The 25240-nt window shown below is 42.6% G+C and overlaps 1 protein-coding gene across 4 annotated transcripts in view; it reads left to right on the top strand.

Annotated features, from left to right (window-relative positions):
• Positions 1-25240, top strand: part of LOC146425727 (protein patched homolog 1-like) — a 228888-nt gene that overhangs the window by 172606 nt on the left and 31042 nt on the right. For all 4 annotated transcript variants that reach the window (XM_085041568.1, XM_085041567.1, XM_085041565.1 and 1 more), the window contains 4 exons: positions 11322-11464; positions 13477-13660; positions 14608-14888; positions 16455-16592. In XM_085041568.1, coding sequence (XP_084897694.1) covers positions 11322-11464; positions 13477-13660; positions 14608-14888; positions 16455-16592 — 746 coding nt within the window. The remainder of the gene's footprint in view (positions 1-11321; positions 11465-13476; positions 13661-14607; positions 14889-16454; positions 16593-25240) is intronic.

The following is a 25240-nucleotide window of genomic DNA, read 5'->3' as shown; positions in this document are numbered from 1 at the left end:
TTTTCCCACAGCACGGGGAAACCACACTTTCCCCAAAACCAGCTCGCAGACTAGTAGTATACTTTACAATTGGAATTAACCTCAGGATTTTAACTTGCCAATTCTGGCTTTTCACAACAAACCATGCAAAAAGACAACTCACCTAGTTAATTACAAAATTTGGTATATCCTTTATACCAAATCAAGTTTCTGAGGGTTCTTACAGATGGAACTCTAGTTTTTACACTTTGTTTTAGTTTTGCACCAAAAAACCAAACTCCAAATCTTTGTGTATACTAAAGACCTTTGAATTCGCCATGCACTTGTATTTTCACCATGTGCCGATACTCAAAATCACTATTATAAGCACAATAACATCCCCTACATCTACCAATAGCGGCTGAATAAGGCGCACACTTCATCTTTGCCACTCACCCCTTGAATAATTAAAGATCTTGTTGACAACTCCCTCCCTTAGGGATAAAATTCAAAGTGAATCAAGAGCCTTCTGTGTCTTCTAGGAAATACATCTCCTTTCGATCTAGGCCCACCTACAAAGTTATCAAGGGCTCCTGTGTGGTGGGTCCCTGGTATAATGGAAGCCCCTGACACCCCTAACAATCCATCTCCATTATCCTCTGGGCTTCCTCATCCTGACGATCCAGATGTTTCTGCGGGCACTCCTGCTTCCAGTGTCCTACTGCTCCGCAGTTGGCACACTGATCCCTTTCCAACCACTGCCTCGGTCGGCTCTCCCCTGCCGAGGAGGGAATGCCTTTGCCACATCCTGGTGGCCAACCCTGTCTCCTCTGTCCCGGGGGCCCTGCAGTTTATTCCTCCGGGGCTGTAATACCTTTGGCATCACCTTTGCCTTTGCTTTTCCCTTATCCCTTCTTACATACATTTGCTGCATCTTTCTAACCAGTTCGTTTAGGGGGTTATTTTGCCTTTCTTCTAGCCTCCACCCCCACTACTGCCTAGGGGTGCTCATTCTCCCACATTTCAAAATCATTCCAGTGACCCAAACAAAACTCTTAACAGACAATCTTAGTTCTCCCATGTACAAGCCGCATTTTCTAGATATTCCCTCTGCCTTGTCCAAATGCACCCTCCCCCCCCCCCGCCACTCCCAGTGGGCATGGCTAGCAGCACCGCAGGTGACCGGGGTGTCCTGCAGCCTCATGGAGGCTGGGGGGCCACTGCCGTCCCTGCCCCGGGGGGTGGCAGGGTCAGGGACTGCCCGGTGCTGAACCTGCAGCTGTCCCACAGCTCCAGCTTGGCTCCACACCTCCCCACAGGACTCCAGCCTGTGCTTCTAGCCACGCACCTCTGTGCTTGCTCCTGCCGCTCCGAAAGCAGAGGATAGAGGGGACTGCAGCTGGCCCTGGGTCAGCTGCCAAAATTGGAGAATGAGACGGGGGAAGGTGCTGAAAAACATCCCAATCCTCACCCATTTTCTCTTTCTCCTCTCTCCCCTCTTCTTCCTTCTTTCTTAACACATCCTTTTCTCCCGTTCCTTTCTTTCAGGTCCTACTTGCCACCAGACTCAACATCCCTTTGCCTTCAACATGTCCACTCATCCCTCTTCATTCCGTGCTGGGGGAGGCTCCCAGCAGCTGCCCCCCTTTCCCTTCTTCCAGGGGATCAACCTCTTTTTCCATGGGATCGTGCATCAGACACCTCTTTCTACTACAACATTCTACACAACCATATTCCAGAGATTTACTTCTATTATCCTTCGTTAAAGCCAGTATCATAGAGTGTTTTGGCTCTCTTGGTAACAAACCACATTTCTTCAGCTACACACACACAGGAGCCCCAAAGGGATACCTATAGGCACACGCAGAGAAACAGCATACACACCAAAATACATCACACGTTCAAAACGTTTTAACACTCAACTAGTTACTTTTTTTTTATCCTGCAGGCATCCCTGCATGAAAATATAAATTAACGCAGGTAATTCGTGCACGCACACACACACACACAAACAAACATCACAGCAGCTGCAAGATCCACTGCAGGTATCAGACCTGCTTTTCCCAAAGGCACCAGGGGGCCAACTCAGTTCCAGACCACAAAATCCACTGCAGTTTCCCTTGTTGCCCCCCTTGGGCATGGATTGTCGAGACCCCTTCTCAACTTTCCCTTACTGCCCTCCTTGGGTGTCCATGTCCTTATATTTTTGGGATCGTCATCCCTTGTGCTGGGGCCCCTTCCCAGCTTTACCTTTGCAACCCTCCATGGGTGCCCTGTTTTACCTGTCCTATCCTCCATGGATGCCCTCCCAGGTTTACTCTCCGAGGATCCCATTGTACTCACCGGTGAGATTTTCTAGTGGTCCTTCCCTGCAGACTCTTCACAGACCTCCTTGGTCCACCGCTAGTCTGTCTCCTGGACAGTCTCAGGTACCCAATCAATTGCCCGGTGACAGCAACCACCAAGGGGAGCTGATCACTGAAACTGGGTGAGGTGAACCTTCAGCTCCGCTTGCTGTCCACTGCCCCCAGACGGTGGAAGGATCCCAGATAAAGCCCCCATTTGACAGGAAAATTATTCCACAAACACCAGAAGTTTATGTCCAAAAAGGAGACAGAGGAGTCCTGTAACTTTATTCATGAATAAAGGGAGAGGTCATGGGCATTTCCCATGGGGTCTCTCTCCAATTGATAGAGGATGCAGCCTCTTTTATCCTAATTCCCAGCTGCAGTTCCCCTCTCTTTTTTCCCCATTGGCTGAGGTACTCGAGAGGTACAGACTTCCCGGAACACCTAATTAATATACATCCTCCCCTAATACAGACACCCCCAATACACATTCCCCTTTTCTTCTTCTTCTTGTGTCTCTGTTTTTGTAGCTTATTAACACAGTCTTGGGTAAGTCAAATTAGGGGAATTCCTATGGAAATCCTACCCATTGTTTCTTCTATCTCTCAGTATCAAAGTTATTTTACCAGCAGACTCAGGTCTTATTTTTACCAGTCATTTGTTTGTAAAGACACTCCGTTATTCCTTTCACTTTCCTCCAGTCCTCAGACGCTACTCCCAGTCTCTATGGTCATTCAATCATAATAGAGAGTGGCCTCACACTCCCTAAATAATATTTTTCACACTCCTAGAGTAGCAACAAACAGCATTTTCTTAAAGGGGACTTTGAAGTCCCTTCAAGGATGTCAGAATAACTACTGCCATTGCGGCGAGAGGGAAACTCACAGCACTCTCAATATGAGATATAAAGTAAGCTCCATTTTATTTCACCAAACGAGAGACTTATATACTGTTACAGAAGTTACTATTCATAGATACACACACACCTGCAGTCTGTTCTCACACATTCAGGGATCCTCCCGGTGACTCCCTTTTTCTTTCTCATAACACTTCTGACTCCCTAATCTTTCTCATGACATTCTTCCCACAGAACATTCTCAGGTAAACAAGCCACTGTAGCTTGTTGGAATTTTACTGAGGCCTGAGAATTCAGTTAGCATAAGTTTTGCTGGAAAACTGCGTTTTCCAACAGTTCCCCCGTTTCGCTTGTGAGAACAGACGTTGTCTGTTATCAGATTAATTTGCTTTGCTATAAGTAATTCTTATTATTAGAATTGTTATAAATTTACCTAAGGAAATTTCACTAGTTATTTAGATATGTTGCCATGGTCTAGGAATTGTCATTGCTGAAAACATTCACTTCACAGGTAAAGCTTGGAGAACCTTTCCCGGGTAAGGACTCCAAGTTTACTTGGAAGAAGGTTTAGCTTTTATAAACTCAATTTGGTAAATGAAAATTAATTGATCACATTTTGATGCAGAATACTTGGGACTCATGGCATGTTTCCCAACCAGTTAGAACCAAAGCTTGGCCAGAGCTTAGGTGCTAAGTGGAAGGGTTTTCTTAGAACATCTTATAAACAAGCTTTGATTAATATCAATAAGGAGAGTATCATAACATGTTACTATTTTTGTAGATAGCTATATCAGGTGAGATGAAATATTTGAAAACAGTAGATATTATTATTTAACTTTAACTAAAAAAGATGAAACTGCAAATGCTTTTTGGGAATAATAACGTAAACTAACAAATTTAAAACTTAAAATTAATATCACTAAAAATGAATAAAACTTAATCTTAATAAATCTTATTTTAAACTAACAAATTGGACTTAACTATAATGGAATTTAACATTGATATCACTTTAACAACTTAACTCTAACAAAATTTAAAACTTAACAGAATTTAAAATTAACAGAATTTACCACTTAATAGAATTTAAATTCACTATTACTTAACTTTAACAGAATCTATGCTTAACCAAAAGTACTTAACAGGTAGTTTAAACTATTTAGTATAACTTCACCCACAGGTCCTCATTCACACATCAAAGCATTCAACACACTCTCAGTAGGCCTACAATATTCACACATACACACAAATGATTTAGCAAAATTCAGCTTTTGTTCAAGGCTTTTAGTATTCAAGGTGTTATTATTTTTTTATCGGGATAATATCTTGTTACAATGCTTCTTTATTAGTAAAACGTTGAAAATAGGTTTTGGTCTCGGTGTCAGTGCAGCCAGGCTGAAGGAAGAGCCGATCTGCTCCATCTGCATCAGACTGCTGTTTCTGCTGGCAACGCTGTTGGTTAGTTCTGGTTTGCTGCTGAAGCTGTCAATCATTTCCTCATCCTTGGGGAGGAGTAGAGTTTAGGGTTTCACCACAGACGTTACAGTTGGGGCAGTGAAGGAGGCGTGGATGGCTCGCGGCTCCGCCCACCGGGGTACCCTCTGGGACCTCTGCTCTGGCTGTCATTCGGCCGGAAACCACGGTTGGAGCAACTTCCGCCACAGGTCTCCTTGTGTGGCGTGCCGGCGGCGCGCAGTGAAGGGTAGAGGCCGCCGCTGCTACTCGGTCACTGGTCACTTTGTGTTTATTCTTTTTGTTTCTGCAAGCTTCTGTGCTGTGAGTATCTCTGTTGCAGCGGGAACACCAAACTTTTCTGTTACAGTTTTTTCGTATGTGTCTTTCACTCCCGCATTGGTAACATCGGGATGATTTCTGGTTACTCTGTTTCTTTACCCGCGATATCTGAGCTCGTTCTAACAAAGCATTCAGTTGTTCTGGCAAAAGTTCAACAGTGACTGTCTCAAACAAAGCAGCTAAGATGTTTTTCGTTGTAACATTGCCAAGCTCTGTGATACATTGAGACAGGAACAGATTTTTCATCCAATCGAGTAACTTTGTATTCTCGGCTGTCAGCAACGCAGGAGAGCTGCTATTCTCCCCCCCTCCCTGGCGGGGGGGGTTTCCCTGGCTGCTGTGCCGCGGCCGAAGTTTTACGCGTATCAAAAGCGGCACAGTAATTCACAGGTTTCTCTCTGCTCCATGTAGCTGTTATGTCCTGTGCCGTGAGCCACACAAGGTTTTGCTCCGTGGCGTGTATTTGTAAGCAGGCTACGACTTTACTCCATGGTTTGCCAAGCTTTCTTGCAGTTTTATCACAGTCCAAAAGCAAAATAGCTCCGTAATTCAACCACTCTCCCACACTGAATACTGTAATAGGATTTGTAAAAAATCCATAAGCTTGTCCTACCACCATCAGGCCCATTAAGTGTGATAGGCTACTTTTACTGAGTCCGTGCTTTTCTAAAAAGCATAACAATAAAATTTGGGCTACCTCTGATTCCATTGTGGTCCAGCTGGTTTTCAGGGTCCTGGTCGACACCGTCTAAGCACCCTGTCGGAGCTTGCAGTCGCCAGAGTTTGTGCAGTTCACCGAAGTGTAGCCCCCACGGTAGGCAGGTCCTATTCGGCCTGTGTCTGCAGGATCTTCCCCGATTCGGGTGAAGATTTTGACACACCGTCGCTGCACTGCTTCGGCGCCTCTCCGTTCCCGCCGCTCCCTGCTGTTGGCGTCCGTATCACGTCGGAGTCACCATTTGACATCGCGGTGAGAGGGAAACTCACAGCACTCTCAATATGAGATATAAAGTAAGCTCCATTTTATTTCACCAAACGAGAGACTTATATACTGTTACAGAAGTTACTATTCATAGATACACACACACCTGCAGTCTGTTCTCACACATTCAGGGATCCTCCCGGTGACTCCCTTTTTCTTTCTCATAACACTTCTGACTCCCTAATCTTTCTCATGACATTCTTCCCACAGAACATTCTCAGGTAAACAAGCCACTGTAGCTTGTTGGAATTTTACTGAGGCCTGAGAATTCAGTTAGCATAAGTTTTGCTGGAAAACTGCGTTTTCCAACAAACTACTGTTAAATCATCCTCTTTCTGGGCAGGTGCTGAAGGGGTACATATAGCAAGTTTGGCAGGGTTATTTCATCCCTTTGTTCTCAACTTGTTAGCTTTACAAGTGGGTATGATTTTGTAGGATGATCTGGGAGGCAGTTTTCCAAGTGAGGAGGAAAGAATTTATAAATGGGAATGAATACTCAGGCCCTGAGGTGTTGTCAGTAAGGTTGTGTTTTCTCTTCCAACACTCCTATCTCCTTACAGCTGTGGCTAGCCTATATTATCTGTCATGATGATGTTCATTACAGCTCCTCAGTGTAGCAGTGAGGTGGGTTGGTGATTTCCACCATTACCCCATCCCCAGCCATTTCCTTCCCTTCTTTGAACATGAAGTTTGTGATCTGTTCTCCCAGAACCTCCTTGTACTGGGCTGTGGCTTTCTGTTCTAAATGTAATCCATATTTGTGCTGTGAGGTATTCCCTCCCCTTTAAAGAGTTGCAAAGAGGAAAATAACAGTTGAGAGCGAATAGCCGTTGGCTATGGTCTTTACATGTGCTGGTAGCAGATCCTATGACTTGTATTTGGTACACAATTTGAACAGATGGAACAAATTGAGCACTCATGCTGTACTCAAAAAGCAGCTGAGTGTTGGTTTGAAGTTGAAAGTTTGAGTATGGTGGGCTTTTTTCCCTTGTAGTAGAATTTCTGGTTGTATCATAGAGATTATTGTCTCAGTGTTTTGCAGTACAACCGGTGATGATAAAGGAGGCGAGGAGGGTCTACACAGAGTGTCCATGGAAGGTTTTATTCACATGGCTGCACCAGAGGCGAAACACCTCCCCTGGTGCACAGACCACGCGCATAGACACACGTGCATAGACACACGTGGTGCATAGACAGCCATATGCATAGACTACATGTGCATAGACAACAAGATGGTGGAGGGTGAGGGGTTTTCTAGGGAGAGAGAGGGGGCGGGGACAGTACATTGGCCCAGTGATCTCTGGGCACAGGGGCAGTACATGGGTGGAGTTAGGGTACAGGAACCAATAGGGAAAACCTGAGGGAGTGGCCAGGGCCACGTGGGGTGGGGAAAGGCAGGACAATAGGTGACAGGTACACTCATTAAGAAATGGGTGTGGGGAACCTGCACCTATTATCACAACAAGGGTGATATTTCAGCTTTGTTTTGTGGAAGATGTAAATGAAGGAGTAATTATCATGGTTTAACCCCAGCTGGAAAATAAGCACCACACACCCACTCACTCCCTCCACCTCCCCCACCCTTGGTGGGATGGAGGAGAGAATCAGATTAGTAAAAGTGAGGAAACTCTTGGGTTGACATTAAGACAGTTTAATAATGGAGTTTTGCTCAGTCCATGGCAGATAGTTGGGCTGTGTTTCCACCCCTGAGACAGTTGATTACAGGTATACTGGACACTCCTCCAAGTGAAAGCAAGCTGTGGCTGGCACTCTGCTGCCAGAAGGATTGAGAAAAATGCATTGGCAATATAAATTGTGGCACCACTTGGCTGCCTTTGACTCCAGTTCATATTGAAGTTCCAACATGTCCTGTACAGCAGCACTCAGAGGTGACATGACTTCATTCAGCCCCCAATAGTCTACTGTCAGTCTCCATTCTCTATTAGACTTTGGCACTGGCTATGTGGGGCTGTTAAAGGGTGAGTGGGTCCTGCTGATCACTCCTTGGCTCTCCAGTCGACAAATTAGTTCATGGATGAGAATCAGGGAGTCTTGGTAGTGTGGTATTGCCACTGCTGTGGTTGCAATTGGCACCTGTTGTTCTTCAACCTTCAGCAACCCCACAAATAGAAGGGTCCTCCAAGAGACCAGGAAAGGTAGACAACGGTTTAATTTCCTTTATTTCCAGGACAGCTCTACTGAAAGCTCACTGGTACCCTTTGGGGTCTTTGAATTCCCCTCTCCTGAGATAGTTTATGCCAAGGATGCACAGAGCCTCTGGCCAGTCACAATGGGGTGCTTTTGCCGCTCATTCCCAATCAGGCTAATACAGCTTCCAATAAAGTCAGCTGCTTGGATCCCCCTGTCACTCCAGAAATACAAATGGATTCTGTCCCTACATAGCTTGATAGCATTTGGGTACACTGTGCACCAGTGTCTACTAGAGACTTGTACTCCTGTGGGTCTGATGTGCCAGGCCATTGGATTCACACCATGTAGTAAACCCAGTTGTCCCTCTCTTCCATCTGGCTGGAGGCAGGGCCCCTCTAGTCCTGGTCATAGGATTCTCCATTTACTTCTTGTAGAAATGGATTAGAATTCTTTTCCATAGGATCATGAGTAAGATCAGTCCTTCCACTCTACCTGGGGAACTGCCCAATGGAGACTTGAGCAGCAACTTTCCTGGAAGAACCCCTATTTGGGATTGTTTATCTTTGCAATTCACATACCTGTGCCTCTAGGGTCGAGGTAGATTTTCCATTCCACTTCCTCATGTCCTCTCCATGGTCCTGCAGGTAAAACCACAGGGTACCCCAAGGTGTGTACCCAGTATATTCTCCCCCTTATGCAAAAGTACACTTAGCTGAGATGTGGGTCCCTACAGGTGGGGAGTAGAACATATTCTCTTTGAATTTCTGCAACTCCTGGGATAGTTTTTTCACAGCCTAGACAAGGGAGGAGCGATTTTCTTTGTACTCCTGGAGTTGGTGAGCAACTTCATCCACTGTTGGTGCCTCTTCATCTCTCCAGGTCATTACTGCCAGTGAGTTGGCATATGGCAATGGTGTGCTCTGTACAAATTTCTGCCGCATGGGTTATGTGCACCGGACTTTGGATCTGTGGGTGACTGTGCATTGTTTGAGTCAAATCATCTCTAGCATGACTAATTCCCCCAGGTCCTGGATACGTTTGTCCACTCACTACAGTCTATTTGCCTGGGCAACATATAACATCATCCTTGAAGGGATACCTTTCCTTCACACTTGACAGAAGTCACCTCCAGAGGCCAAGGACTTGTGTCCCTTTCCCAATCACCTTCTGTAGAAAGTGATCCCAGCTGCTTGGCTTCCTTACCCTCTAATTCCAAACTGCTAGCCCCGTTGTCCCAGCGTTGGAGCAGCCAGGTGATAACATGCTCAGCTGGACAAGATCTGAAATCTTTTTGCATATCTTGCGGCTCACTTGGGGATGGGATTGAGTGGTTACCTCTTGTTCTGCCTCTCCTTCCTGTTCCTGTGATGGCTCTGCTTTGTCCTCCTTTATTAAACAAGATGCCTTTTGTGTCCATTTCTTCTTGTGTATAGGGGCGAATACCAACATGGGTTGGTTCTCTGTTTCAGCTGCAACATTCCTCGCCAGGGTCTGAGTAGCTGCAGTGCTTGTTGCAGGGTTTGGAGTAGTCACAGTGCCTGTTGTGGGGGTTGGTATAGCCACAAATAGTTTTTTAACCCTAAACAAGATCTGAAGCACATTCAGCATTCCTAGCTGACAAAGCGATGAGAGGGAACTCACGGCAGTCTCAATATGAGATGTAGAGTAAGCTCCATTTTATTTCACCAAACGAGAAACTTATATACTGTTACAGATGTTACTAATTATAGTTACACACGTATTCGCAGTCTGTTCTCACATAATCAGGGTTCTCTCCTGCATTCTTTGTTAATCACAAATTCACTCCCGTACATTCCTTACACAGCTGCATCTTCTTGATATTTTCTCACGAAGCGATCTCAGGGAAGCAAGCTATTGCAGCTTATTAGGATTTTTACTGAGGCCTGAGTATGCTGAGGCTTTGTTCAGGTTTATTTAGTTAACATAAGTTTTGCTGGAAAACTGCATTTTCCAACACCTAGCAATAGGACCAGGACCAGAAATAGTGTAGTTTCAACATCCCAGGGATTTTTATAAATTTCAAAATTCTCACACAGTTCTGTAATTAGCCTGGAGGAGAAAGGGAAGATGTAGGAAGATATGTCCCCCATAGGTCAGTTGTCTGAGGAGAAAAGGCAAAAGGTGTAATTATTAATAATTCCCAATAGATGACTCCCGAAGTACAGAGGTGATGGCAATGCTGAGTAGACATACCAGCAATTCTATCATATCACAAGCCAGTATTACAAAGTACAACAAAACAAGAAAATTAGCCCAGGCCCCAGAGATGACAAATACCAAAAGAGCAAACACATGCTGCAAGTAAGTAGGTACATAATGTAACTCTGAGAGCAAGCACAAGAAGTCTGAGAAAATAAATCAACATTGTGACCAGTGACTATTAAACCAATGCAATAAAAGCTTATAACAATTTTTTTTTAACATGCTCTGGTCAAATCTGTCATTATCTCAACCCTTTGAGCCCCACATCAGGCACCAAAAAGGACTGTCAACTCCAGCCAGCAACTAAGTACCACACATACGATTGCACACTCCCCCTCACCTCCCCAGGGAGAAGAATTGGAAAAAAAGTAAAAACTTGTGTGTTGAGATAAGAAGAGTTTAATAATTGAAACAAAGTAAAATATAATAATAATAATAATAATAATAATAATAATAATAATAATAATAATAATTGTAGTGAAAAGGAGAAAAGGAGAGGAATAAAACCCAAGGAAAACAAATAATGCACAACACAAGTGTTCACCACCTGCTGACTGATGCCCAGCCTGCCCTCGAAAAACAAACCCACCTTCTGGATAACTCCCCTCAGTTTATATACTGGGCATGATGTTCTGTGGTGTGGAATACCCCTTTGGCCAGTTCAGGTCAGCTGTCCCAGTCATGCTCCCTCCTGGCTTCTTGTGCAGCTCCTCCCTGGCAGAGCCTGAGACACTGGAAAGCCCTTGACTCAGAGTAAGCAATGCTCAGCAACAACCAAAACATCAGTGTGTTATCAGCATTAATTTGTACTGAATCCAGACCACAGCACTGTGCCAGCTACTAGGAAGAAAATTAACTCTATTCCAGCTTAAACCAGGACACTGCTTCAGCTATAGTCATACTTTATATTAAAAAAAATAAATTATTATTGTTTCTTCCTACCGAAATTTGTTTCAAAGATTGTTTTCTCATTTTTTGTTCTATCTTCCTTGCACCTTCCTGAACTCTTTAGGACTTCAGCATGCATTTGACAGTGACTGGGAAGCTGGGAAAATCACTTACGACAATTATAAAAATGGATCTGATGATGCTGTTCTGGCTTACAAACTCTTGGTGCAAACAGGCAACCGAGCAAAGCCCATTGACATCAGCCAGGTACTGTATCAGAGTTCATAGTGGTTTATACAGGAACACACAATCCCATCAGGAGTTGGGGGAGATGCAAGAAAAATGCCATAGCTCCTTTTTTCATCTTGATTAATTGAAATTTCTGAGTTGTACCTAATTGCGTAGCCTCGCTGACTTTGCTTGAGCTACGTGTTAGTTGCAGAGTCTGGCCTGTGTTGAGAAGTATTTAAAATCAATACCAGGAATGCCTGTCCTTTGTGATTATTGGCTTGCATGGGTCTGTCTCATACACACATGCACACACAGTTTCCTCTGCAATTGGTGTGGAAGACGCTACTCTGCATCCTTAGGTAGGCGGAGACTGGTCCTAAGCAAGACATAAAGCTGATGTTAGCCTTGTTGCCCTAAGTGGCATCGTTCCTGATTTGATTCAGATTTGTTTATAGGGATGACCTTTGCTCAGCCTTCTGCTGTGGCTTTGAATCTAGCATTCGCAATTATTTGGTTAGTTCCTACCAATTTATTCAAAACACACATTTTAAAGAAAGATGTTTACTAATGATAGTGAATGGAAGGGGACTGAAATAACTATATGCTGTACAATATTATTGTACTGTCATTACTAAATATAGATATACTGTAGTAGAACTGAGAATGGCAGTTGGTTGAGCTGCCTAAATAAAATGAATCTTAGCTTTTTTCACAAGGTTATCACAGCATATGACTGCTTTTGCTGCTTTTTACTATCACATAGGTAGATGAAATATTCTGGGTCTGACTCCTTATGCCAAATTTTTATTTTAATCCTCTTCAGAAAAAATTGTGCAGTAACCTAGTTTCTCCTCTCCTAGAATCATCATTGACTCAGTGCTTTCAGGAAGAAAATAGTCTCTCTAGTGAGTTTCTTGGCAGATCTGTTATTTCCATTTTTTGCTGACATTAAAGGTGACAGATTTATGGATTACACTGTTCAGTTACTATGGTGTATAAAACACATTGCTATATGGCAACATGCAGCATGCTGTCAGGTTTGAATGATGCTTTAGCTATGAATTTAGCAAAGGTTGGGAGCCAAAGGGAAAACCTTTAATGAGATTTTGTTTAGCAGTGTCTGCCACATACACTGCAGAACAAATGTGATTAGACTACAGCTGTTGGTACAATTTCCTGTGCCTGGGAGGGAGAAAAGTGTGGTGCACCCACAAAGGCTGAGTACTGTACTATACAATTCCAAAGACAGCTTGAAGACATACAGTTGTTGCATATCCTGTGGATTAATTGAATCCAGATCCTTGGAATCTAGTTGTGGGGTGTGGGGGGGAAAGGTTGACTTTCTTTTTAAACTGCTGTAACTGCTGTTCTTAATTTCATTAAAAGGACCTGAAACTGGAGCCAAGCCAGAGTTTTAAATAAACAAATCAAACAAAGAAACCCCACAGTAATATTTTAAATCCAGAGTTCTCTGTCAGAGCTCTAGCTGCGCAGTATTTGGCTGAAGAACCCTAGAAGCATACCACTGCTTTTTATCCCATAGAAACATTTGCCAACAGTGACCCAAATAACACAGTGCACTTGTTTGGATTTTTGCACTGGGCATTTTCTGAAATACATATATCATGGCAGACAAGAGTTAGAAAAGTTTATACAGATGTTGTTTTATTTTTATAGCTCTCCATTTACTGGGTGTCATTTTCTTCAATGTTAACAACAGAGGTTAACTGCACACAGGCATGTATAGGCACTCTTGCCAAGTTTTTTTCCCTTTGATTTAAAATACATTTCTTCAATTCTGTTGGTTTTCACCCTCAGTTACAGACAGTTTTTTTGAATTTGTATTTAAATTGTTCAGTTTGTTCTGGAACCATCTGCTGATTTAGTGGGTATTATAAAAATAAGTCACTTCAAGTGAAAGTTAATGCTGTTTATCTTCCCCCCCCCATGTGTGTGTTGCATCTCTAGGCTTTTTGTCATAAGCTTTGCAGCAAGAGCCCTGAAAGCAAAACTCATTCTGAATGGCTTTTAATCTTTCCATTTTGCAGTTGACTAAACAACGTTTAGTGGATGCAGATGGAATCATTAACCCAAATGCTTTTTACATCTACCTGACAGCCTGGGTTAGTAATGACCCTGTGGCCTATGCTGCCTCACAAGCCAACATCCGGCCTCCCCACCCAGAATGGGTCCATGACAAAGCAGACTATATGCCAGAAACAAGGCTGAGAAGTAAGTAACATTTAATCTTAATGTCTTACAGTTTATATGGGTGGTCTCATTCCTTCCTTTAAGACCTAGTAACTATAGTTGGGTGATGCTGTATAGGGCTCAGAAGCATAAATAGAACAATATATTGTGTTACTCTGTAGACTCAGGACACAAATGCAGTTGAATCTAGTGTTATGTGGCACCACTGAAGGGTTTTATCATGTTGAAAAATGAGTTTTACAACAGTTTCTAGCAAAGCTCTAGGAACTTATAATAAGCATTGCTCTCAATGTCACCTGATAGTTCTGTATGTAAGAGAAACCTGGAGATTGCATTAAATTCCTGATTTTCATCATGTTTATCCTCAGTTTTTGTTATGTAAGGAAATTTCATCAAGTTAGCTCATATGTATAAGATACCAACACCAATATGGTACAAGAGCTATTTTTTGGGAGGAGTCCATGTGAGTGGGTGTTCTCCTTCTGTCTCTCCCACTCTGCACTGTTCACTGTTTTGCATCCTGAGCAGCAATGTTGGTTTGCCTTGCTTCACTTCAGCAATTTATTGGGAGGATTGCTAGTTGGATACCAGTGGGGAATGGGAGAGGACATGTGGGGGAGGACTGATGCTCTTGAAAATGTGATTGGGTAACAAGCTAGCTGTGCTTCAATGTATCCAAACCCTAGGACAGGTATTCAGTAAAAAGCTGGTAAAGATTGCATACATATATTGAAATCTGTAGTTGTTAAATGATATAGAATTGTTTGAGGACTTGATAAAGGCTGTGTTCATCACAAATATAGTAATTTCCTTTATTTAGAGTTTTTTAAGTGTCAGTTGTTCCAAAGATGCAAAATTTAAATTCCACACCTTTAAGCATTCTGCTATAGAGAACAAGTGTCTTGTTAACCATGCTGTCTGTGTATCTCCTTCCCAAACACATTAAAACATTGCTATACTTTTCCTAGTTCCAGCAGCTGAGCCCATAGAATATGCTCAGTTTCCTTTCTACCTCAATGGATTGCGTGAAACTTCTGACTTTGTGGAAGCTATCAAGAAAGTGAGAGCTATCTGTAATAACTATGCTGGTATGGGGATCGCCAGCTACCCAAATGGTTATCCATTTCTATTTTGGGAGCAGTATATTGGACTTCGTCACTGGCTCCTCTTATCCATTAGTGTGGTTTTGGCTTGCACATTTCTGGTGTGTGCCCTCTTCCTCTTGAACCCTTGGACGTCTGGCATCATTGTAAGTTTATTATAAGGGTCTTTGTTGAAGTCAAATTCCTTTCAGCATAGCTCTTGCTATAATCAGGAAGGTTTTGTTTATGTCTGGGCATCTAATAGAGTATGTATATTGCATCATTCATTATATATTTATTCACCTTGAGGGGGTAGAGTTCATGCTAAAGATACAAACCTTTATAACCTTTGTCCACCTTAATAATCTTTGCCCTTTGACCACCTTTTTGCAGGTCTAAAGGTTTTGTTATAAGGATACATGAATTTTTACCTTTGTTCATATGCCCATTAACATGAGAAATAAAGACACTTAGGAAAATTTAGAATGTTATTAAATATTAAAGTTATTTCTATTTAGTTTTTCCTTCCTTCTTTTTATCAGACAATGTTATTTTTCAAGGCAGTTGCTTGTGACTAACTTGCCTGTAAATTTGCCCACTGGTTTCTGAATGCAGTCTTTCTGGAAAGACTGAAATGGTTAGGTTGTACAGTACATATTGAGAAAAGAGTGTAACTGGGCTATTGAGGAAAAAGTTATAAAATGATAAATTGAAGAGAATACTCCTCCATGCTTTCTGCAAGGTACCATAAGCCTCATAGTAAACATTCAAGTTAAATTGGATTATGATGTTCCTATGTTTAAATGCCATAAACTGTTATATGGTTTATGTGTATGGTTTCATAAATGTTTTCTTGCTTAGAAAAATGTAAAACAGTTACTAGTTTTCTATGATACATTTATATAACCAGTATGCTAAAAGGTAAATGTTTAGTCTAGAATATTTTTCATAGCATTGAATCAAGCAATTTGTGTTATTTTTCTTGATTCATTAGCTTAAAAATAATTTATTATAGTGCATACTTTTATCCCTTGGAAAGGTGGTTTATTTTCAGAGTTTGACATTGTTTTTTAAGTTTGTCTCTTTTTCCTACTTGACTTTAGAAACTTTGAAGTTGATTCCATGGACTTTCTCCCCTCCCTTATTATTTTTTACAAGGTAGATGAAAGAAAAATAAAAGCTTTCCCTCATATTTAACTATTTCCATTGTCCATATGAATCCCTTCAAGTATCTTTAAAGCTCAAAGGCCCCCTGTAACCTGGGACTCATCAGCTAATTATGACATTCACCCTCTTCTGGGCTTTAAACCTATTTTGGAGTCATCTTCACATTTGGAGTACTACAAAAAGAATTCCAATGCAGTTATTTGAAAGTTAGTTTTTCTAGAAGGTTTTTCAGAGAAACAGGTGAAAAAGAGAAAAATTATGTTCCAGTGAATATCCATGAGAAAGAAGAAAAAAAATATTTTTCAAATCACATTGATTAATTGTTACCAATAGAAAAGTGATGCTTGATCTCTTAAATGGTTCTTGGGATAATAATCTAAACTGACTCTTTAGAGGGTCATTGCCATTGAGCACAATGAAACGAGGAAAAATGGCTTGTCTTTGGGGATAAGAGAAGGACTGATATGAGGGATATATTTTATAGTCCCCGTGTTGTTTTGTAATATCCTTCTTCTTCATTTGTCTAGAGTATGAGAAGTTACTAATGGCTGTTTGAAATCATCTAGGTGGTGGTGCTGGCTCTGATGACTGTGGAGCTGTTTGGCATGATGGGTCTAATTGGAATAAAGCTGAGTGCAGTGCCTGTGGTTATCCTGGTTGCTTCTGTTGGCATTGGTGTGGAATTCACTGTTCATATTGCTTTGGTATGTAAAACTAGAAAACATTTTCAAAGTATTTTAAAATAAAATAGTTACTGTTATTATTCCAAATCCTTACTTAAATTCCTAAGTCAGTGGCATGATTTTCAGGAAAGTATCAGTCATATACTTTGCACAAAGTTTTTTGTGCCATTTGGATTGTCATGGTAGAGTACATCTGATCTGAAGAAATTGTTCCTAACTGTTGAGTCAGTCTCCTAGAAGATAAGAGGGAACAGATAACAATATTTTAATATTAATGCTTTTTGAAGACTGTGATTAATTAAGATCATAGGTAAATGTGGTATCTGGTTGTGTGAGACATACAAATACATAGACAAATAAGAGCTCTTAATATTCATTATTTTAGGCCACACATTCATCATCTGCAGCCTCACTGTTGTTGACCCTCAGTGCTATGCAGTTTTTTATGCCCTCTTGTGTGTAGATTCTATATCTTGTGGTAAAGAAACCTTTAAAGGGAGATATTAAAAATTATATAATATCATTTAATCTCTCTGGAACACTACAATTTGAATTATTTTAATTCTTCATGGGAAAAATCACCTTCTTTTCAAAACCCAGCAGCTATTAATAATGAGCTCAAATGTGCAATCTGTAGGGGAAAGAGTTTTCCAATGTAATAGAGAGAAGCAGAGAGGAATAAATGTTTGAATGTTTATATAAACATTTTCAACAATTTCAAAATTAGGTGTTCAAATCTAGAGTGCACCTAATCATCCAACTCAGTCAACCTGATTTACAGAAGTGCAGAGAAATGACAGTTTTCTTGCAAGGGAGCAGTTTTGGATGTTTGTTCTGCAAAACTCATCTTACTTTATTTGGTGACCAAGACTGGACGGAGTAAAAGGCTATTTTTCTGTGTTCACATTTTACACTGGAAGTGCTGATCTATGCAATGTTAAGGATAAGCTTAGACAAAGACCTGATTTCTATTTTCTGCCAATTAAGCAATTTTTATACTAAGCTGGAGTTTTTAGATATTTTCTTAGAAATCAGGGAATTTCAGATTTTAAATGTTTATATACTACAGATGAAAAGCTACCCATGTTTTAAAACATTTTCCATTTATCTGTTCTTAGTAGTGTTATATCACAGAACTCTCAATATTACATAGGGAAAGGTCTCTTCACACACTCAGCATAAATCATTTTCCTGTAAGACTATTTTAATCAATTTTTCAGAAAAACATTATTTTTAGAATATCATTGTCTTCATGGATTTGAATCTTACAATATTAAAAAGTAAGAATGGGTGAGTCTAGTCAATATAATATCATCTCAAGAAAAAGATGTATGGAACCTACTATAATCTCTAGTATATTAGTATCATAGCAGTCAAAAAATAAATGAAAGGAAGGGACTGGAAAATGGGGTGAGAGATAAGGAGATTGGATGGAGATTTAGTAGAACCTTTAGACTCAGCAGGAGGATGGGTAGACTACTGAGAGGATCTGGTAACAGTGAAAAGGAGCTGAGAATTAAAAGGGATCCAAGCACACTGTTGATAGCCAAATATTTGGAACATAGCAGAGGAGGAACTTGAACCCACCCCAATACTGAGTGGGACTTGAACCCACTACAGTATTTCCACCAAATCTGCTCAGGGGGTTTTAACATTTAGTCTTTGATGCCTCCCTCATTAAAGATGCCAGGTGAAATCACCTCCTGCCAGCAGTTGGATATTTGAAGAAGAGAGGATCTAAAAGTGGTAGCCTAGGGTCCAGTCTGAGTCTCCAAACTGTTAATACTTCTCTACCCTAAGTATCTCATAGCAGTCTCAGGCTTTAAATATAGAAAGGTAATTTATTTGAGTGGTACAGCGGTAGAAACAGCTCGAGCTGGGTGCCTCCAGAGAGGGAGCCTGAATAAAGAAATACCTGGGAAATTCTACCCTTATGGTCTAGGTTTCCCAGCCCTCACATGACAGTTTGGTCTAATAATAATATTTAGGTCTCAGGTCTTCTTGTTCTTCCTTGGTTTTCTTAATTGTCTCTAGGCAGGCCATTTCTTCTCTTATCTGTGAGGTTGCAGCTTCTTCTGAAGGGGTAGTGGCCTTCCTTGCTTCCTTTTTCATCGTGAACAGGCTCTGCGGCCTCCTTTTACTAAACTAGGTAAAAGTTCATGGTATTTAGGCTTGCAGCTTAAGGCTTCAGCAAATTTAGCTACTAATGCTAAGCAAGTTATACTAAAAAAATCCTCTAAAGATCATTGTCCAATTTCCCTGCCATGGGCAGAGACTTCTTTCTCTAGAATAGGTTGCTAAAAGCCCATTCTAACCTGACCTTGAAAACTTCCAAGGATGGGGCATCATCAACTTTTCTGAGCAACCTGTTCCAGTGTCTCATCACCCTCATCATAAAGCATTTTTCCTTATATACAATCCAGATCTACCCTCTTTCAGTTTAAAATGCTTGCCCCTTGTCCTGTCAAAACAGACCTTGGTAGAAAGTCTCTTTTCGTCTTTCTTATAAGCCCCCTTTATATACTAAAAGGCCACAATAGGCCCCCCTGGAGCCTTCTCTTTTCCAGGCTAAACAACCCCAACTCTCTCAGTCTGTCTTCATCAGAGGGGCGTTCCAACCCTCTGACCATTTTTGTGGCCCTCTCCTGTACCTACTTTAACAGGTCCATGACATTCCTGTGCTGGGGACCCTAGAGCTGGATGCAGTACTCCAGGTGGGGTCTCTCTCACAAGAAATGAGTATGCCCTATAATCCCATTTCAGCAGTATTCTAAAGCATAATGCTATCATCATTGCATATAAACTGTTTAAAAATATACTTCTGTCAAAAGGCTGACTTCTATGTACACTACAAAAATAAATTTTCACATAAATTATATGGCATAATTTTATCTTTGTAACTGAAATGACACAAACCTACTTCTACCAAAATAGACAGGTGATGAGACCCAGCTTTTAAAATTTCTTTTATGAGTCTCTCATGGACTAGGCTCTTTCCTTGTGATGTAATAAGGCCCCGTTCTTCCCAGATTTTTCCAAATGTGTGTATTACCCCGAATGCGTATTTGGAGTCTGTGTAAATAGTTCCCTCTCCTTTTCCTATAATTTGTAAAGCCCTTAGAACTGCATACAGCTCACATGCCTGAGCCGACCAACTTGGGCTTAGTGGGCCAGATTGGAGTACTTCTAATTTATTTCCATCCACTATTGCATATCCCGATTTGCGCTTCCCCTCAAGCACCCGTGAGGAACCATCTACAAATAATTTCATACCCTCCCCCAGTTCTTCCTCTTCTAAGTCTGGCCTGATCTTAGTTTGTTCTTCTATGGTTTGTAGGCAATTGTGCCATAAGATGTTACTCTCAGGGTTCCCATACAGAAATTGTGCTGGGTTCTGTATGGATGCCACTTCTAAAGTAAGCTTGGGGGATGATACCAGAATTCCTTCATATTTCAGCAATCGGACATCAGTGATCCATTTTTCAGCCTTTTGTGTCAGTATGCCCCGAATGTCATGTGGGGACATAACTTTTAACTCAACCCCAAATGTTATTTTTAATGCTTCCTCTACCATTACAGCAGCTGCCGCTACTGCCTGTAGACAAGTGGGCCAGCCTCTACTAATTGGGTCTAATAACTTTGAAAGGTAGGCTATCGGCTTTTTACTTCCTGCCCATTCTTGTGCTAGCACCCCAAATGCAGTTCCTTCTTCAGTATTTACAAATAAATAAAAAGGTTTCTTTAAGTCTGGTAAGCTTAGTACAGGGCCACTTGTTAACTCCCTTTTTAGATTTTGAAGGTTTTCCTCATCTTGGGAGGTCCATTTAAGTAATCCATCCCGTGTTAATTTTTCATATAGGAATTTTACCTTTTTACTGTAATTTTCAATCCATTGTCTGCAGTATCCAAATAAACCTAGCAATTGTCGAATCTGTCGCTTGGTCTGGGGAGGTGGCATTGACAGAATCCCTTGTACCCTGCTGGGATCAAGCTTTTTAGTCCCATTAGTTAGTCAGTGTCCTAAGTATTTTACCTCTTGTTCGGTAAATTGCAGTTTTGATTTAGAGACTTTTAGTCCCTGTTTCGCCAAAAAATTTAACATCTTTATACTTTCTTCCCTCACTAATTCCTCTTGTTTCCCAGCTATTAGTAGATCATCTACATACTGTATGAGTTTAACTTCTGGTCCCACTTGGTAGTTTTGTAGTATTTGACTCAGGGCTTGTCCAAATAGATTGGGGGATTCTGTGAATCCCTGGGGAAGGACAGTCCATCATAGCTGTTGTTTTATATGACTGTCAGGATCTTCCCACTCAAATGCAAAATAGTCGCGACAGTTTTTATCTAAGGGGCAAGCCCAAAATGCATCTTTTAAGTCTATCACACTGTACCAGCAATCATGTGGGCCTAGTTGGCTGAGGACAGTATGAGGGTTGGCTACCACAGGGAACCGTTCAACAGTTCCTTTATTTATTTCTCTCAAATCATGCACTAATCGGTAACTACCATCTGGTTTCTTTACAGGCAAAATTGGAGTGTTAAACGGGGACATACAGGGCTCCAAAATCCCTTGTTTTATTAGCCTTTCGACTTCGGGTTTCAGTCCTCTTCGCCCTTCCTCAGATAACGGATACTGTTTTATTTTTACTGGGATATGTGGATTTGTTAAGGTTATTGAGAAAGGTTCGATGTCTAGCTTCCCCACTGAGTCCGGGGTGTACCAAACCTTTGGGTCTATCTGTTGCTCATCCTTTGTGCTAAGGGAGTATATTTTAATATTTAATCCTTGTTTATTTATTTCCAATCCTATTCCCAATTCTACCATTAAATCTCTCCCTAGTAGATTGTATTCTGCCTCCGGTACCAATAAGAAACTACCTATACCCAATTTAGAGTTCGTTTCAATTAGCACATCTTTAATTATAGGGACTCTGAATGGTTCCCCTTTTGCTCCTATTACTTGTACAGTGTCTTTGGATACTTTACATCCCTGAGGCAGTTTCTGCACAGTGGAGCGCTCTGCTCCGGAGTCCACTAAGAATTCAATTTCTTGTCGCTGGGGTCCTACCTGTAATTTTACTAGGGGCTCCGATGCTCTTTTTGACCCCAGCAAATAGAGCCCCTGACACCCCTAGTCCTCTTTGAACATTTTTATGTCTGCCAATCATTGGCGGCATTCCCTCTTCATGTGTCCCTTTTTCCCACAGTAAAAGCACACTATCTCATTCCTCTTTTGCCCTTCCGTATTTCTTGGAGGTTTCGGGGGCCATTTCTCTTGCGGTGATCTAGTGGTGGTTCTCTCTTGTTCCCCTCTTACAGCTGCTACCATCATTCTAACTTGTTTCTTATGACTTTCCTCATCCCTTCTGACATACACTTTCTGTGCTTCTCTCAATAACTCATCCAACCCCCGGTTTTGCCAGTCTTCTAATTTTTCTAACTTTTTCCTAATATCCACCCATGCCTTTGCTACAAATTGGGTTTTTAGCAATGTTTGTCCTACCGGGGAATCAGGATCTATGCCGGAGTAAAGTTGTAAATTTCTCCGGAGCCTTTCCAACCATTCAGTAGGGTCTTCATCTTTCTTTTGCAGCTCATTAAAGGCCTTAGTCATATTTTGTCCTCGGGGGACAGCCTCCTTAATGCCTTGGACTATGATAGTCCTTAAATCTTGCATGTGTGCTCTATCGTTTTCATTTTGATTGTTCCAATTAGGCCTCTGAAGGGGCCATTTAACATCTCCAATGGAGCCTTGTGGGTGGTTGTTTTCCCAAATCCTCATCCCAGCTGCCCTTATCATTCTTCTCTCTTCTGCTGTGAATAAGATGCTCAATATTGACTGTATCTCATCCCAAGTATAAATATTTGGTCCTAAGAATTGATCTACTCTTTCTGCTACCCCCAGTGGATCTTCCAATAAATGCCCCATTTCCTTTTTAAATTCTCTGACATCGGCCGAGTTCAGAGGGACAGCTATGTATCCGATACCAGGCGCCTGTCCTCCCCCTGGTTGATTAACCATACCCATGCCTACTTCTCTGAGAGGGTATAACTGGTTCCTTGCCTGGCTTCTAGTAATCCGTCTCTCGGGTGGTGGAGTGTCATCCCCCTCCATCTGTGGTGCATTTGGAACCGGCAGAGGTTGTGCTGGAGGGGGGCACTGCAGCATCTGGCATGGGGGACGGGGGAACATAGGGTGGAGGTATTTCCTCCGCCTGTTTTCTCTTTCCTTTACTGAGAACAAACAGGCTTGTCCTATTTCCACTAGTTATCCACAGGGCTGCATAATCACTCTCTTCCTGGCTAAAAGGCTTTTTAGAGTTTACATACAAATTTAGAGCTTGGCAAATCCAATCCTCAGAGGATCCAAAAACCGGCCAGTAAAGAGGGTCTCCTCTAATTTGTTTTCCTCCCCAGACTGTCATGCAATAGGTAATCATTTTTGCCTTAATTTTCCCTCGTGTACGTGGATCATCATCCCAATATTTGATCATTAACCCCAGAGGACTATCTGGTGGTATATCCGGGAGTCTTACTTGGGGCTCCCCCCCCATGGGTCCAGACGGCTTGCCCTTCGTCTGTCCCATCTTCCAGAGTGCCTTCACACACACACACACTCACGTCCTCCTGTTCGTGGCCCAGGCCCTCGCGGGATGTGGGAAACGCACTACAAAGGAGTCCACACTCAGGTCGTCCGCACTGGACGTCTCAGACACCTCACTCTAGGATCCCCACCCCGACCGAACGGATTCCCTGTGTTATAAATTAACACATACTCACGCGTCTCGCGTCTTCGTCCGGACTTTGTGCACAAAGATTAAGGGGTTCCTTCGCTCACTACCCGAAATTCAGGTTCGTCGGTAAGGGTTTCAAAGGGGTACCCTCTCCGGGCCGTTGTGACAACGGGGCGCCTCCCGTTGAGGGGTCTCCTAAGAATTGCCCCTATCCGAGTCACGGCACCATTTTGTTATAAATTAGGTCTCAATAATCAATCAGAGGCAATGTCCAATTAAGTATAATTTGATTTATTTAGAGCAAGCGGGTATCAGCGAGGCAGCGCTGGGCAGATAACTGCGCTGAAATAGTCCGAACTCCCCTCTTTTATGCAGTCTCTATTTTCTGACCACGTATATCTTCCGGAGTTGGTACAGCCCCTTCATCATGTTGTTTGCTAGATGGTCTTATTCTGCTCTTCGGTGGTCGTGGGAAACAAGTCCTTGTATGTTCGCAGTGTCGTCCCCCTCCTCCAAGCAATGATTCTATATCAGCCCACTCCTCAACAAATACAGGATACAGGATGTGCAGGGTGGGGGTCTCCCTCCCCTTTCTATTCAGTTCTGTGGGCAAACAGGATGCCTTAACAGGATGTGTTGAGGCCCCTTTTCCTCTCTCTTGCGATTCTTGCGAATTCTTATCACAACATCACAACATTTCCCCATTTCCTATCAAACTGAAGAGGGAAGGACTTTTCCCAAATACTCTTACAGCAAATTTTTATACAACAAAAAAATCGTAAAATAATACAGAATAGTTAAAATTATAACTAAGATCGGCTGGCTGGTATTGACTTTGGAAATCGGTGCAAGCTGAGTTTTTGGACTGTGGTCGTCTTTGTAGTCTCTTTGTTATTCTTCTGCCGGGGCTGCTAGGATGAAGGCAGAGTTCACGGCAGGAATGAAGATTTTGTCCAAAATCTTTTCCAGCTTAGGAGGGGGAGGAGTCTCTGGACGCAGCACAGCCCTGCTGGGCAAAAAACAGCTCCTGCCCTCTGCAGCGCTGCCGGGTCCGGCACGGCCCCGCCGGGCCCCGGTGCGCTGCTACCGGACCCCGGCAAGGTCCCGGGGACCGTGCCGGCGCAGCTCCGCCGGGCCCCAGGGGCTGTGTCCGCCTCAGGCAGTTGGAGGTATGGCCCCGCCCCATGCCCGGGCAGTGCCTTCTCGCAGCCGAGAGGGAACGCCCTGAAAGAAAAGGGGGGGGGAGAGGCCCGACGCCAAAGGCAAAGGCCCCGAAGGGGAGGGGCCCGCTCCCGAAGGGAACACCCACCGATGCGGGGGGAGGGGCTCACACCGGAACACCAGCAACAAAGGGGGCAGGGTTTCAGCAAGCCTGGGAAAATTTGAAGGGGAAGAAGAAGGCAATATGGCGTGCTCTAACACGTGGCCGGCACCATGTTGCAAAACACATGGATTTGGCTCAGGTGAGGTTTGGGGCACCGGGAGGGGGGATTTGCAGGGAGCTCGAGCTGGAGTGATCAGTTCCAACTCAGGAAGGGGACAGAGGAGACCGAAAAACTTACGGTCAGCTCTCTCCTGAGGGACAGAGGGGGAACATGAGCTGGTGGGGGAGGGGGTGCCACTGCCGTGTGGCCGGTGCCATGTTGAGGAATAACAGGGGAGGGAAGGTGGTTATTAAGGAGAGAACCAGGATTTTTCATTTCTAGAAAACCAAATAGAGCAAACCAAAGGTTAATTCACTTTATCCCTCGTGCACAAAACTTCCCACACAACTGCTGATTCGCACACCTTATAAAAGACAGCTAATCTTAAAAGAAAAACTTCTCCCAAAATGGGGGTGCTAAACTTAGGTCTTCTCTTGTTAGAAGTGGGTTTTTTCTTGTCTAGATTTCACATGAGGTGCTACCTCCTTCACCTTGACAAAAAGCCACCTCA

This window comes from Lichenostomus cassidix, chromosome W (assembly GCF_008360975.1).
Source record: "Lichenostomus cassidix isolate B80296 chromosome W, HeHo_3.0, whole genome shotgun sequence".
Classification (NCBI taxonomy): Eukaryota; Metazoa; Chordata; class Aves; order Passeriformes; family Meliphagidae; genus Lichenostomus; species Lichenostomus cassidix.
This window is presented reverse-complemented; position numbering and strand designations above follow the sequence as displayed.